Source organism: Bombus pascuorum, chromosome 13, assembly GCF_905332965.1.
Source record: "Bombus pascuorum chromosome 13, iyBomPasc1.1, whole genome shotgun sequence".
NCBI classification, from domain to species: Eukaryota; Metazoa; Arthropoda; class Insecta; order Hymenoptera; family Apidae; genus Bombus; species Bombus pascuorum.
This window is the reverse complement of record NC_083500.1, coordinates 11,938,626-11,954,072: the sequence shown is the minus strand read 5'-3', so window position 1 is coordinate 11,954,072 and position 15,447 is coordinate 11,938,626. Positions and strand designations below refer to the sequence as shown.

General features: G+C 45.1%; 5 protein-coding genes across 5 annotated transcripts; 2 read left to right on the top strand and 3 right to left on the bottom strand.

Moving 5' to 3' along the window:
* Positions 1-1,075: 1,075 nt before the first annotated feature.
* On the bottom strand, positions 1,076-4,199 carry LOC132913196 (tubulin beta chain-like). The gene is made up of 5 exons (XM_060971275.1): positions 3,914-4,199; positions 3,053-3,517; positions 2,338-2,642; positions 1,949-2,246; positions 1,076-1,396 (listed from the first exon to the last, which is right to left on the bottom strand). Exons 1-5 carry the CDS (start codon positions 3,968-3,970, stop codon positions 1,178-1,180), a joined length of 1,344 nt encoding a protein of 447 aa, XP_060827258.1. The 5' UTR covers positions 3,971-4,199; the 3' UTR covers positions 1,076-1,177.
* Positions 4,200-4,413: 214 nt separating this feature from the next.
* LOC132913195 (uncharacterized) lies at positions 4,414-5,786 on the bottom strand. The gene is made up of 2 exons (XM_060971273.1): positions 5,660-5,786; positions 4,414-4,997 (listed from the first exon to the last, which is right to left on the bottom strand). The coding sequence occupies exons 1-2, from the start codon at positions 5,678-5,680 to the stop codon at positions 4,737-4,739; spliced, it is 282 nt and encodes a 93-aa protein (XP_060827256.1). The 5' UTR covers positions 5,681-5,786; the 3' UTR covers positions 4,414-4,736.
* Positions 5,787-7,798: 2,012 nt separating this feature from the next.
* On the bottom strand, positions 7,799-8,444 carry LOC132913194 (uncharacterized). The gene is made up of 2 exons (XM_060971272.1): positions 8,302-8,444; positions 7,799-8,184 (listed from the first exon to the last, which is right to left on the bottom strand). The coding sequence occupies exons 1-2, from the start codon at positions 8,314-8,316 to the stop codon at positions 7,891-7,893; spliced, it is 309 nt and encodes a 102-aa protein (XP_060827255.1). The 5' UTR covers positions 8,317-8,444; the 3' UTR covers positions 7,799-7,890.
* A 1,323-nt stretch (positions 8,445-9,767) lies between these two features.
* Positions 9,768-10,634, top strand: LOC132913193 (neuropeptide-like 3). Its single transcript, XM_060971271.1, has 2 exons — positions 9,768-10,066; positions 10,163-10,634. Exons 1-2 carry the CDS (start codon positions 10,055-10,057, stop codon positions 10,415-10,417), a joined length of 267 nt encoding a protein of 88 aa, XP_060827254.1. The 5' UTR covers positions 9,768-10,054; the 3' UTR covers positions 10,418-10,634.
* A 2,002-nt stretch (positions 10,635-12,636) lies between these two features.
* LOC132913192 (uncharacterized) lies at positions 12,637-14,854 on the top strand. The gene has a single exon (XM_060971270.1). It carries the CDS (start codon positions 13,266-13,268, stop codon positions 13,956-13,958), a length of 693 nt encoding a protein of 230 aa, XP_060827253.1. The 5' UTR covers positions 12,637-13,265; the 3' UTR covers positions 13,959-14,854.
* Positions 14,855-15,447: the final 593 nt, after the last annotated feature.

Here is a 15,447-nt window from a genome sequence, read left to right as displayed (position 1 = left end):
CGAATAACATATTCTTAAAAGGTTTCTACATGCGTGCGAACACTTTCCCGAGCAATTGTAGGTAATTCGAGCAACTCGAACGAGGTTTAAGGGATAAAATTGGAACGGGTTGTGACGCGAGAGTCGAGAGGAAGAAATTGCGGACGAAAGAACCGAAAAGATGTATAGACACGATAAATAACTCGCGAAGCGAGGTCTTGAACGCGATGTTGTCTGTTCGTGCCTCGCCAACCGCGAATGTAGTAATCTCGGAGGGACCTCGACCGATCGAATGTAGAACGTCATAACCCGTGAAAGAACCGCGAACCACCTCGAGTATAACAATACCGTTGACAATGCTATCGTTTCATTCTCTCGCGGGACGCTCGATGATTCATGGTCGATCGTTGAGGCTTCGACGTCGTATGCTTTCACCACTTATGCATCAGCGGCATTTATTACGAGACAGAGAACATGCAGCCGTGCATAAATGCATGGGAAACTTTCCGCTAAACGGATCAAGGGAAACGAGGTTTATCGATGGTTACTATATATCGTTAGTCGATTGATCACCGAATTTGTCGAGAACGGCAAAGCACGGCAAAGACTACGCGTTATGATGTAATAATCGATGGTTAATAAGTATTTTGATATAAAGTAATCGAAGAAAGAATCACCTGGTAGGTTCGACGATACTGGGCTGGCGTATACGAGATGCTGTTTTTTTCAAATAAAAGTTTCAACGATTGGATAAAATCTAATGGTATTTGACCCTGCAAATATTTGTTGAATATTCAAGAAAGTAGTAGAAACACGAAAGTACTTGATCCTGAAATGAAATACGATCGAAACCGATCGATTGTATGTTGAATTGTAAAATTGTTCTTCTACAAAAGACAAGAAATATAGTGTTTTTCACTTGTGATCTTCGACTTGCCAAGAAAAAATCGTGTTGTGGTTGGTTTTACACAGTATATTGAAGGAACGTAGTTGATGTGTTTTTTTAAAGATACAATACGCTGTCTTATTGTTAGAGGATAGACGAGTTGTTAGGGAAAGAGTGTGATGGAAGAGTTGAGAACGTGTAAGGAGAAAATCTATTTTAATCGCAATACCAGTTCGTGTGATACATGCGTATTTTTATAAGAAACGAAACTCGTTATATATGTATATATACTTTCGTAAAGATAATTCAAGCTCACGGGTGTTCACCCTCGCCCTCTTCTTCTTCGTCAAACTCGCCCTCTTCCTCGGCGGTGGCTTCTTGATATTGCTGGTACTCGGAAACCAAATCGTTCATATTGCTCTCAGCTTCGGTGAATTCCATTTCATCCATACCTTCTCCCGTGTACCAATGCAGGAAAGCTTTCCGCCTGAACATCGCCGTAAACTGTTCCGATACTCTTTTGAACAATTCCTAAATTCGCATTTACGAAATACAATTAAAAACAAGAGATTCTAGATGATAATCGTTGTTTCTTTCGTTTGATAGAATCGTACTAGACAAGTTGATTCATCGAAGGTGGATACGATACAGCACAGTTCGTAATATCGGCGAGGAGAGCGTCGACAATTGCGATCGAGATATTTCGGGGGAAACAAAGGGTGTAAGCCAGTTTCAAGACTAAGGATTTAAATCAAAGGATCGTGATGAAATTTTCACAAAATTTGCAACATGAACCGATTAATCATTTTCCTGATAATCTGGATTAATGCTACGTAATAAAATTATGAACGGAGGTGCAGGTCGTATTTTTTTTAACAACCAAGGAGAGACAGGATTTTAATAGCATATAATAATCTTAATGAAAGATGTTAAGCAGAATATTAATCTGCAAATAACTTGTGCAATTCGAGACGTAAATTGCATCCAAAGAACATATATGGTCTTGGGTTTGGCTACATTAACGGGCCTCCTTCCTCAAAACTGTAACTTACAACCGCGCTGTATCGTTCCCATCGAGTATACCTGAATGGCCGTCGAGTTTCCAATGAAAGTCGCCGACATTTTTAATCCGCGAGGAGGAATATCGCAGACGGCGGTCTTAACGTTACTGGGAATCCACTCGACGAAGTAACTACTGTTTTTATTCTGGATATTGAGCATTTGTTCGTCCACCTCTTTCATCGACATTCTCCCTCGAAAAACAGCTGCGACTGTCAAGTAACGACCATGACGAGGATCGCACGCTGCCATCATATTTTTTGCGTCGAACATTTGTTGCGTGAGTTCTGGTACAGTGAGAGCTCTGTACTGTTGCGAACCTCTGTCACGGAACGAACAGTGTACGCGATGTGACAAACTCTTTCGTTTCTTTCGAACAATTAGCGCTAGCAAATGGTTACGCGATACTGTACCTGGACGTTAAAGGCGCGAAGCCAGGAATAAAGAAATGCAGTCGGGGAAAGGGTACCATATTTACAGCGAGTTTACGCAAATCAGCGTTTAGCTGTCCAGGGAATCTTAAACACGTGGTTACTCCGCTAAGCGTCGCGCTCACCAGGTGATTCAAGTCGCCGTAGGTTGGTGTTGTTAACTTTAAAGTACGGAAACAAATATCGTAGAGAGCTTCGTTGTCGATACAGTAAGATTCGTCTGTATTTTCAACCAACTGATGCACTGATAGAGTGCAGTTATAAGGCTCCACCACGGTGTCCGATACCTGCAAACATACGAGATCTACTTTTCCGATTCTTTACAACAGGTCGTGAAGTATTTCGTTCGAAAAGCTAGACAAAGTTCAAAGTTTAAAAAACCCATTTGTAAATAGGCGATGTTTTTCTTTGCAAGTCGACTGAAATATCATGATACGTGCCGTTCCGATAAAACGGGCTTACGAAACACAACACTTGATTGAATATCAAATAACGAATCGCGTAGGATGCATTATATATCCCTACTTTACTTTATATATACTTGAAATTATAATTAGAATACCCTTTCGAGAATTTTATATTTTTTATATTTAAAAAGCGAATAAAAGCATTTTCTATGCGCGCGGCTTCCGATCAATCTTTGTGTTAAATATTCCACCATGCTTCAAACACAGAAACAATTAAAGAGAAGGAATACCTTTGGAGAGGGCACCACGCTGAACGTCATCATAATTCTGTCCGGGTATTCCTCGCGAATCTTGGAAATAAGCAACGTGCCCATTCCAGCGCCTGTTCCACCGCCAAGAGAATGCGTTAGCTGAAACCCTTGAAGACAATCGCAGCTTTCAGCTTCTTTTCGTACAACGTCGAGAACGGAATCGACGAGTTCCGCTCCTTCGGTGTAGTGCCCTTTAGCCCAATTATTGCCGGCGCCGCTCTGTCCAAAAACAAAATTGTCCGGTCGAAATATCTGACCGAACGGTCCAGAGCGCACTGCGTCCATGGTACCGGGCTCTAGGTCGACCAGGATCGCCCTAGGAACATACTTTCCACCTGACGCTTCGTTGTAATAAACGTTTATACGTTCTAGCTGGAGATCGGAGTCACCGTGATAAGTGCCCGTTGGATCGATACCATGCTCGTCGGAGATCACTTCCCAAAACTATCAAAAAATAAGTATCGGATCAGCTCGGCTATAATATAGAAGCTTAACCGTCGCGAATTACGACCATAAAAAGATATTTTTAAATACTTCGATTCGTTCAATTCTTGGTCAAAGCCACAAAGAGGTACTTTGATTTATTCTATCGGTTCGAAATGATATTCGAAACACGTCATGCCAATTAAACGTTATCTAATGTGTCTCATGAAATCCATAAAAAGATAATAAATTTTATAAAGGAGCAATATGAACGTGATACGAAGCGGATACGCGCAATAAAAGTTGAAAAATTTGGACTTTGAACCTTTTTACATTTCTCGACAATATCGCGTACACATAATTTTCACTGTTATTTCAGTGAAATAATATTTAAGGGCTTAGATTCGTGAGAAATACCTTAGCCCCTATCTGATTGCCGCATTGGCCAGCTTGGAGATGAGCGATTTCACGCATTTCTCTATTCTTCTTCCTCTACGATCTTCGTATCCGATCTTCGTTCGCCACTGATCGTTTCTATCCGCTTTTCTCTTATCTCTACCCTTTTATAAGTTCTATATTTTACAAAATTATTGAGAAATCGCTGCGAAGCCACGAGTTCGTCACGGGGATACGTAGGAACATGAAAAAGCATAAAGTCGGCGACAGTAATCAACGAGTTGTCGTTTGTTTCGCGGTTGCCTTGGATCTTTCGTCGTCTATCGTCTATCGTTTGTCTCGCCAACTTCATATTCATCTATGTCTCTCTTCTTCTTTCTTCTAGATATCATCGGAATACAACAAACTCGTTCCTCTTTCTTCCCAAAAGCTCAAAATACAAAAAATACGAAAGAAATGATACAGAGAGGAAGAAACATACATATATATATGGTGGTAGGATAAAATAGGCAAAGACGAAGTTTTCAAAGGGAGAAAATCTTTTTTATTGTTTTTTTTTGCAAAATGAAAAAGCGAGCGAAAGGTCTGTCGATCGAGAGTAGTAAAAGAAGGAGAGGAGTGAAAACCGAAAACGGAAACATCCTGAAACGTCGTCAGCATCCATTTGTAATCGCGGATCAATGACATTCGCCGAGGTCCAGGATCTTGTTGCTGTGGTGGGGATGGTAGTATCGAAGGTTAATCAGTTGTTTCACGGTTGGAATGGCCATTGCGTTGGAACGTAACCGGATGTCTCTCTCTGGCTGCACTGTCCTCGAACGGTGACGCGGTTTCGGTAGGATTTTCAGCGTCTGCCGGCGATGAGGGTCGCGGCAGGGAAGCTGGAATACGCGAACGGAGCAGCGGCGGCGTGGGCGATCACAGGGCTGGCGATGTACGGTGCAGCGACCGCGTGATTAACCGCGTGCGCGTTATAGCTGGTCGCGTAGGTTCCGACCGTCAAAGCTGCTGGAACCGGTGCCGCGATCGCTGCTGGCACTGCTGCTGGTACCGCCGCTGGCAACAAACCGGCCGAACAGGCAGCGACTAAACCGGCGAACAGAACCTTTAACAAAAATTAACAGATTAGATTCGGTTTATCGTTTGAACTTTCCTCCCGCGCCCTCTTATCGCGGTAGAACCTCCTCGTCGTTTATCTTTGTTTATACAAATATATCAATTACGAAGCTCGATCATCGATCGATCGAGCGTGGCTCGAGCATGATCGCAATAACATCAAAGCGTATTTTTACGTATAACGAATAACATACGTGCTGATATACGATGACTGAAAATCGTAACGACGCAAACATGTCGAGAATTCGAATCTATTGTCAATGATTGCGCATTTCTACTTTTAAAAGTAGAAACCTTATCTCGTCTTTAATCTCGTAATTAATTGAGCGATAACCCTGTTCTTTGGTAAAGAAAGCACGCTCTTTTGACTTGAAAAGGATATAATCAATCGTTATAGTAATAATAAACGCAGGACACTATTTTACGAAGAGAGTAAACAAACCGATCATTGTGATTCTTAGCTTCTCGTATGAAAACTACAGGAGAACACAACGAGTCATCAAGGACCGATTAAATCCTATTATCCAAACTACCAAGAAGAAGCGTGGAATAGGGACGTCTATTGTGAAAACTTGCTCGTTGCCCCGATCTATTCTCTCGATTGGGCTTGTCCACAAGAAGCGATTACAACTTGCTTCTCGATCAACTTACCAAGAATTTCATGGCGAACATTTTTACTTGTTGAGGTCTCGAAAGTGTATCGAGTGGATAACAACAGACAACTGTACTGTCATATGGATTAGCTAGAGCTCTTTTATACTCGGTTTCGTCCGGTAATACACTCCCACTACGAACATGTTCGCAACACCGGTTCGCGGTACGATACGACAGAAACACGCTTCTGCATATCGGATTAACTTTGCTCGTTTTAGGCCACGCCTGCTATTATACAGTAACTGTCTCTACAGCCGAATCTAGACTTCTTTTTTTTCTCTAACTTTTTTAACCATTATCCTCGTGGTTCCTGATCGCGCCGCTCCACGCGGCTGCTCGGTGTCGTTCACCGCGGATATACGTTGCCTTCGAACGCCCTTTGTCCGTAACATTTTTCCTTTGCCACAGTCGTACACCATACGACGATGGACGGTATGGTACGCGAACACAGTCGTCGCATATCGTAAATCGTCGAAGGGAACGAACGTTAGGGCGAAACGATGAAAAATGTTGGAAATTTTCGCTCGCCGACGACAACGACCATTGTAGGACGAGTTGCTTCGCTGCAAGATGCGCGTTTGCTATTCAGCTCTCATAGACGGATTTTGCAAGCTAACGAAATCTTTTATTTTCCTTAACGGGGTATCTAGGTTCGGAACTTCAAAGAAAAAGAATTATCTTGCATTTCCACAGGAGTAGAGAGTCGTCTACCGAAACTATGTTCTCGAATTTGTAAAATTCGCGGAATTTAAGGTTTGAAGGTGAGAACGCGTAGTTTGTACGGTGCGACTTTTAAACACGTTTTTCTGAAAATTGTATTTCCGGAAATGATCGACAAGATATCGCAAGTTCCAGTTGACCGATTAATTCTTGGGTATACCTTTGACGAACGTGTTGCTGTCGCATGAATCGGAATTATCAAAGAGTTATTTTCTTCTTTGTTTATTACTTACTCTACGAAACGAGTCTTTAGAACGAAAAGAATCGACAACTTGATACTCAAGCTTGAAAGTACCATCTTTGTCCGTTCTGGTTTACATCGTAGCAGCGCGAAGTGAGACTAGAGTAGAACCGCCCTTTAAATGCCGCTTATCGTGGCTATTCGGGATATTCGCGAAGTTAAAATTGACGCAACAATAACGAAGACATCGATGTCGTTTGCAGTTCAGTTTCAACCAGTGATATACATTGGGTGCGGCTCATGCTCGTTCCAAATACGAAACGCGGCCGTACGTACTGCGTCTACGACGATTGGGACATCGCAAGTTTCGAAGATCGTTCGTCGAACGTGACTCGAATTTCCGACTGGAAACGTGGATTTGTTCATCAACTTGCTCCTCGTAACTTTCCCTTGATTTATCGATACGGAATACTGTATCGAACTTCACTCTTGACCCTGTACGGATGTCCTACTTTTCGTCCATACGTTTTGACTTTAGGGAACGATTGTAAGACAAATATTTGGGAAAATAACGCGTAAAATTTTCTTCTAAAGACGTTCGATGATAGACCGATGATCGATCGTTCGATGCAGCAAAGTTTGTATATTTTTAAAAACTTCTCATACGCTGGAAAGATGAAAGAAACGCGTCTTTCTTTAGGTTACATTCGTATAATGAATTTATTTTGATAACACCGTAATGCAATTTACAGAGGGTCAGTAATTACAGCGATAATGATCTGACTCATGCAACGCAGCATCCTTTGTACCATCTCTGGCTACTTGGAACAATGGCACGACGTATGCAATTGTTTCGACAGGAGTTGCATGGACCGTAGGGATTACGAATAGATCGTAAACGAGCAAACTTGTATTTTCCTATATAATTCCTATTACCATTCGTCTCTCGATCGACCGTTTCGTTAATTCCTACCTATCGATTGCTACTGTAACGATCCATAAGAAAGAATCGTTTCGTCGTTCATTGACGTGTCAATGTTTTAATTAGATTCCATTTCTTTCTAGTAGATACTCCTATAAAAAGATACGGTAACAAAGCGTAGAGTGTCGGAGGAAAAGTGCAAATCAGTTGCTTTGTCGAACGATGTGCGAAAGGATCACGTTACAGCATAGGATGGAAATGTTACAGCAGAGGTTGAATATCGAAGGTAGATGCAAGTAGAAAAGAAGGATCGTTTGTTTTCGTTTTAAGTTGCAATTTATTCCATGAAAAAGAAAAACTTAAAAATAGAGATTCGGACAGGCGATCGGAGTATCAGGGGTGAAATCATAGATGGGCGGTGTAGGCGAGCGCAGCGTATGGCAATGGTGCAGCAGGTGCGGCGGCAGCGAGGGTGATCGGTGCGGATGCCGCTGGTATGGCCGCGTGCACGGCTGCAGGTACGGCGGCGGTATATGCCAGTGGTGCGGCAGCGAACGTATTGTAGTTCCTAGCTATGACTTGACTGCTCCTAGCAGTTACAATCGGTGCTGGAACAGCAGCGATCGCCGCTGGAGAAGCAATCAGAGGGGCGTGAAGAACTCCGGCAGACGCCACGGCTGCTACGAAGAGAACGATGCACTGCGGAAAGCAATAGATTTGAAAATAAAATTTTTCATTTTCTTTCCATATATATATGTATATATATTAGGATTTAAACAAAGTGTAGATCATCTGGATCGCGATTAAATCACTTACCGCTGTCTTGATCATTGTCGAGCTTGTGTGTTTGTTTCGGCTGTTGAGCGATGAGTGCAGAATCGTCGAAGCGTCCTCGTTTTATACCAATGTCCGGCGCTGATGGGGTGGTGGACTTACGAAAAGGACGGTGGATACGGGGCTTGCGAAAGTTCCGACCTCCTTGGTGTAGTCACCTTCGTATCAATTTTGTTGGTTGCGGTCGCATTGGAATGCCGGGCGCGAAACATCGGCCGTTTTCACGCGCTCCCTCGCTCGTTACGGCGCGGGCGCGGGCGCGGGCGGCGCGACGCGACGCGACGCGTTCCTCATCCTGTATCGTATTTTCAAACTGATCGCGTTTGGTAGCTATCGCTCGCAACAAACGGATCGATCGATTTCGATGACCTTGATCGAAAGAGAAGCACAGGGCGGACACTTCTACGAGTATCACGAAATTACGTAAGCAACCAGACCGAGCAATTGTATAACCCTCTCGACTACGTGCTTGTCCGGTTGGAACGCACAACAAGGTTACAAAGCCGGCTCAGTGATTACGCGGGTCGTTCTGCTTCCCACACGATCTATCTGCAACTACTTTCATCTAGTTTTTCATCATTTTTTACCTAGTCTCTGTCTCTGTCTCTCTCTCTCTCTCTCAGCCTCATTTAAATAGTCTACTTTTATATCCATCCGACATCATTACAGATCTAACTCGCACATCCTATTTGGTTTGGTTAAAAAAAATGTTCGATTAGTCGCGTTTCTGTTTTTTCTTCGATCGTTACATTTGGTTTTGATCGATTCTTTTCCTCTCGCTCGCTCCATCTGGTCACTCGCATCCCTCCTTTGTCTCCGTGTTTCGCTCGCTCTGTCTTTCTCTCGGTTACCGCAAGGCTAAACAACTCCAAGGTAAAGCAAATGCTTTTTTCCCAAGTTCAAGTTCGTCGAGTCCGGGTGAGACCCGCAAACGTTGTTTCCCCTTCGGTCGGGATACAGCTCGTATCTCGATACGGAAGGTACGACAGGCTGACTTATTTCTTGCAATTTGGAATCGGCAAGCAGAGGAAAGCTGTATGAAAACTCGCGTAATTTCGAATTCTTTCTTACTTCTACTTTGCCATTCTTTCTTGACACGATATGAGCGCTATAGGAGCGTGGGAAGGACAAACGATCCCGCGGATGTTGATAATTATTTCGAGCAGGTTGGAAGACGGTGGTTGTTGTTCGTACCTCGTAGCCAACGAGCCATTAAGCTATCCTCGGATCGTCAATCGTTTTTCGAAGTCGCAAGGACAACGCGATGCTGGAGAAAAGGGGAAAACCTGTTTGTGCTCGATGGAAAAAAGTTGCTCGAACGTAGACTCGAAAAAGAAGGAAATGGCGCGTATTGTTGGGACACGCCTGGTCCCGCGCAACCTTGAAGAAATCCGCGATTCGCCGGTAGTTGGTCGATACACGGGAAAACGTTCGCAGAGAGGCACAAAGGGAGAAGTCGATTGGTCGGACGGTGGAAAAAATTGCTCGTACCAACAAGAAGGAAGCGAGTGTCCCGTTCATGGTCTGCTTCGAAGACCGGCTGTTGCCCTTCGTGGAATACCAGAGACGGGTAAAAGGAACGAGATGTAGAGAGATGGGTAAAAGGAAGGGGGATGTAGAGAGATGAGAATCTTTGTCGCGGTTTCCCCTATATAAGCAGCGTTTCCTCGGGAATTGAGGTATAATCGTCTCAGCTTTTACGTAGTGTATCCACACGTTTCAACCACAACCAACAATGTTCAAAACGGTGAGTGCTGGAGATCGAGTGTTAGATGTTGTGCAGAAACGGAAACAGGGTAAGCAAAGGAAGAATCTTCTCTTGATCGAATTTTTCTGAGCGTAGCTGTTGTTCGCTGGATTATTGGCGGTCGCTTTGGCTGCACCGTCGCCCGCTCCTGCACCAGCCCCGGCACCAGCACCAGGTCCAGCACCCTCGGCATCTCTGGTCGCAGCTCCCCTGGCCGCCGCTCCATTGGCTGCACCAGCTCTTCTCTCGAACATCGGAACACCCCTTCTCTACTCCAACTACCCGGCGCCTATTCCCGTTGCTAGTTACGCGCCTGCTTCCTCTTACATTTACAAAGGCTACGTCGTCTAATCAGCCTACGATCGACGAGACGACATGGATCGATCGAGCGATCGAGCGACTGAACCGAACCATCGAGTAATCAACCAATCGACTCATCTCTTTCTCATCCTGAAAAGATCAATAATCGCATCTCTGTACTTTCCGTGAAGTATCGTTCGTGCTTCGATTCTCCGACAATGTTCTTATACTTTTAGATTCGGTATCAATAAAACTGTTCAAACGCAAAGGGCTTTCTCATTTCCTCGATACGCGTACATGTTTCTTGACGTCCCGTAGTTTACATTTCGACGATCACTTGTTTATTCGTTAATGAATCTATCGCGCACAGCTCGTTACGTGATTCCTCGTTACTCTGTAAATTCAATTATATAAGAATGAACGTAGGCGTGACCACACTCCGAATAATCGTTCTCCACCCACTTATGTCATATAAAAATGTGTGTTCGTGTATTGGAATACGGAGTGGCGCGTGTATGCACTCTTAGGTGCGATCCAACAAATAAGAAATATTCGTTTGGAATAAGATCGGACGAATTAACGGAGCGAAAAGCCTAGCGTGCGTTCTTCGTCCGATGCTCGTTCGAGCTGATGTTCGAACCGATGCTTGTTCGAGCTGATGTTCGAACCGCTGCTGTTCGAGTTTCGACGATTTTACGGGACGACCGTTGCACCGTCGCTTTCTTAGATAAACAACTATCGCGTTCTCCGCTGCTTCGAAGCGAACGTAATACGTGGTATCTCGCGTGGTTCGTCGAGCGTATCGACGAGAGCCAAGCGAACCGTCGCGCATCCAAAGCGTAGCGATTTCAATTTAAAAGCGGTGGAACGTGCGACGAAAGATGGTAAGAATGTAGCGGATACGAAGGAAATAGACAACGCGCTATAGAAAAGAGCGGATGAAAATACAAGGGTTCACGGTATACACGGTCGTTTGAAAATGTCAAACGAGTCGGCGACTGGTCTCGCTATTATACCCAGAAGAAGAATTCGAGCCAGAAATTCGCCATCGATGACAAGGGAGGAATCGTTGCGTTTCGTTGAAATCGAGCAAGGCCATGGCGGCCTTTTGTTTCTACAAACGACGAATCAATTATGCGGCAACAACAATACCAGAATCGTTACGTAAAAGGTAAATGCAATGTCCTCGCGTACGTCGTGTACTGGATGTGCCGTTCGTGGTTCGCTGCTGCTTCGTCCAATATGCTGTTAATCCGCTAAAGGTTTAACATACACGAATTTTCCGATGAAATCGAGCAAATTGTCTTCGGTGAATATACACCGCGTCACGTTGCGTTTCGAGACAGTCAACGTGTTCCGCTTCGCAATATTCTTGGCACCGCAACACGTGTTACCGTAATAACATCGAGAATGAAATTTTTCTTCGCGTCACCGTGTACCATCGTACGAAAGCGTCTACTAGGAAAAGGAAGGGGAAATCTACATATAACCGAATCGTTCTATTCTGTTACGACGAACCTCGTTACGTCCCTCGTTACGCTGCATTAGGAGCAAACAGCCGGGGTGCGATGCATTTTCGCTTATATATTAATTTCTATATTCGATATGTTTGTTTCCGTATTTCGATATATTAATATTTCCTACGTATTATCTTGTATTCTTGGTTCGTGACGTTATTTACAAAATTATTGATTATCCGGGTGCATCCAGCGCTGGCGGCAATGCGATCAGCCTGCATGGTACATCCACCCCTTGGCATCGATCGCACGCTGCAGTTCACCGACCTCTCTGCTTCGAGACGCGATACAATACTTGCACTGTCCCCATTATTGCCCTCTTTTGCCCTTATCTACTACCTCGATTGCTCGTCCCACTCTCTTAACCGGCGTCCGTTAAATCGCCGCATTGCTAATTTTAACGAATTCGTTTCACCAAGAGCATTCGACGTATCGATCGTCTACCACAAAGAAGGTTCGATGTTCTCCGCTCGTTACGTCATTAGGAATATATGGTCCGGCCTAAAAAAAAAAAAAAAAAAAGAAACGCTTCTACGCGCTTAAACGCCTTTTTCCTATTCGCGATTCGAGGATTCGCTGTTCGCGAAAATGTATTTCGATGGAGGTACGATGGACGTGAGCCGATTAAAAATACGATTCGGGCGAGAGAAATCGAAGTGAATGGTCCGAAAATAACGAAAATGGCGCCGATTGGTGAATCGCGTTTCGGACGAGCAGCGTCCGAAAACCGCGTCAGCCGCATTCATCCCGATATCGCGTCCTCGCAGATACGACTCGAACCCTCACGTGGTGGAGAGGACATGCGCGCACCCTCGGCAAAGCCGCGACGCTATATAAGAGAAGAACGCGAGTCTCCGAGTCTCAGTTCGCTCACGAAAGCGTGCGAAATACACACGGCAAACCCGGCAATCAACGACAAATTGATAAAACGCGTGTTTGCGATCGACCGTCAAATAAAACTGTTCTTCTGGCACACAAGGATGAACAACTCGAGGAAAGACGGAAAAGGCAACCAGTAACAGTAATAAGAACACAGAACAGTGGGGAAGGTGTGAAGATAAAAGATCAACGACCGATCGACAACGAAACGCTAGTTTCTCTTCGAAAGCATCGTTTTACGCAAGTATAAGCACAGTGAAACGAGTGTGGAATTGATTAGCCGCACGGAAATCGATCAATCGTGACAGAAAGGGCGCGCATTTGTCATCGTTTACGCGAAAGACAGCGAGTCGACGACTGAGCACGGTCGAACGAAACTCGCGTTAATTCTGAACGAACGAGTTCTGATCGAACGAAAAGAAATTTGCGAGCTGGCTAACCGAACGGTGCAGATTTTCGTCCGCGATCTCGATCGAATCGGTGGCTTTCGTACGTCACTGAGAATGGAGGACACGACTAGATTGACCGATCCGGAGGACGATCGTCGCCGAGAGAACCAAAAGAGCGACGGTAAACGAAGAATCAGTCCGACCGTGGGCCCTGGTTCTTCGAAACAAGAATTTGGAGACGACGAGTGCAGCACGGACAGTGGTTGCAGCAGCGGTGGAAGTACCGGAAGCGCGGAGAGGCTGTCGCGTCGCGGAAGCAGCGAGCGATTATGCCGTGCCACCAGATCGCCGAGAACCCACTGCTACTTGGACCGACTTCGCGGCCGACCGACCCGTTCTCAGGAGAGACTCTCTAGCATTCAGAGAAGTTCGGAGCGAGTTCGAGCCAAGTCCTCGCGCTCTTGGAGCCCTGGAGACGTTAGAGGCGTTGGAAGAACTTCAGAGTCGCTTTCGTACTCTTCGAGTCCATCGGACGCCCACAGCAGCACCGACAGCGACTCGTTGAAAAGATCCAGCACGGCAGATACTCTTCGAAGAGCGCTTCAAACTCTCAAGATATCCTCCAAGTGGGAAGGCAAGGAGAACAAGCACGCGAAGAAGAGCCCCAAAAGAATCCTACGCAGTCCGGTGTCTTACACGTACGTCAGAGGTCTTTCGGGCCTACCAACGCAGAGGGTTCCAAGGAACATGGCACAGCAATTGACGATGCCCTGTTCCTGTCAAGACACCGTCGGTCTCTACCGATAAGAAGCAATCACGATCGACGGCGATTCGAGTCGAAGCCGGTTCACTCGATTCACCCAAGTTTCATCCGTTTTAAACGATACACTCGCTCAATTCCGGTCTCTCTCTCTCTATCTATCTATCTATCTATCTATCCATCTCTCTATCTATCTATCTCATTACAAACGATTTCGAGTTTCGTTGCGCGATCGTCTCGATATTAAATCGCGCAAACAATCGAACGGACCCTCCGCTCTTGGACCATTCTTTGCGTACGAGATGTTTGCTCGCACGATCGACACGAATTCGTAGCCCACGCTTCCGTTTCCGTACTTTGTACTTTTGTCAATCGCGGCCGATCCTCGCCGCTGTTTTTTCAAGCCTCGACCAAACGAGTGGATCAAAATGTATACGAACCTAGAGCGACACGAGCGAAATAATTGTAACGGACGTCGAAGAAGGTTCGGCGAACGTAGCGTTTCGCATCTTTTCGCTCTCCCAGAAACTTCGCGGAAAGCAAATCCGACGCGCTTCTTCCTCCGTCGAGATTTTCTTTCGTTCGAGACCGATCGTATTTGATCGGTCGTCGATCGCTAGGGAGAGAAGAAGGCGAAAAGTGCGGGAAAGTTGCGTTCGTCGTAGGCAGAGGTGCGTCGACGTACAAGTACATTGTGTTTTTAAGTTGTTGGTCTCATATTCGTAAACGAGATAGATCACGTAGACAGAACGTAGCCATGTAAGCATGTATGTACCTACCTTTTGTAGCAAACGATTAGTACACTCGATAAAAACATGTACAATAGCGATACCAATTACGTTACACGCCAACGAATTCCATAGTTGACGATTGATTGGCGATCCGTTTCGATCGCAAGCGCGATGAGAAATAAAATAAGATGGATCGAACGTTCGAACGTTACGTACCGATGCGATCGGTCGACGATCCGTCTTACGCACGCAGCTTCTTTGTCGAATTCGCAACGAAGCACATTCTCAATGCGCTTCTATCGAAACGACGTTTCGCGAAAAGGTATTATATCGTCGCGAAACCGAGGTCGGTTATCGCGATATACGAGTCAATTACGCGTGAACGCGCCGAGATCGCGCAATTCTGGTGCTTTTTCTTTTTTATAAGAAACGAACGGATGGAAACGATCGTCGAAAGAATCGAAACGAAAAGGTTGGCGATCTCGCGCGATCTTTATCGCTAACCGTCCGACGTAACGTTCGGTCGTGAATATTTCAGATAGATTAGAATTACTTGTTCGTTAAGGATACTTTTAAAACATATCACGATTCGCAAATGGTATCGCGAGCTTCGTTCAGCGCAATCGTTCGCTCGAGACTAGCAAATTCGAGTGTGTGAGTGCTACGGCGAGACGTTAAACGAGTTTGTAAAGTTTCTGTTCCTTCTTTCGCAAGGCCTGCTGTGCTAACAGATGCTCGGCGAGTGTCGCGATGAAAAAGGAGCGGATCGTTCTGTTTTCGACCTCGTTTTCGTTCCAGTTTCATT

Coding starts and splice junctions, on each gene's coding strand:
- LOC132913195 (XM_060971273.1), bottom strand. CDS start 5,680: ATGTTCGCCATGAAATTCTTG. Junction 4,998..5,659: donor TGTTCGCCATGAAATTCTTG/GTAAGTTGATCG, acceptor TTTTTGTTAAAG/GTTCTGTTCGCCGGTTTAGT.
- LOC132913196 (XM_060971275.1), bottom strand. CDS start 3,970: ATGCGTGAAATCGCTCATCTCCAAGCTGGCCAATGCGGCAATCAGATA. Junction 3,518..3,913: donor GCAATCAGATAGGGGCTAAG/GTATTTCTCACG, acceptor ATTTTTTGATAG/TTTTGGGAAGTGATCTCCGA. Junction 2,643..3,052: donor GCGTGGTGCCCTCTCCAAAG/GTATTCCTTCTC, acceptor GTATGTTTGCAG/GTATCGGACACCGTGGTGGA.
- LOC132913192 (XM_060971270.1), top strand. CDS start 13,266: ATGGAGGACACGACTAGATTGACCGATCCGGAGGACGATCGTCGCCGA.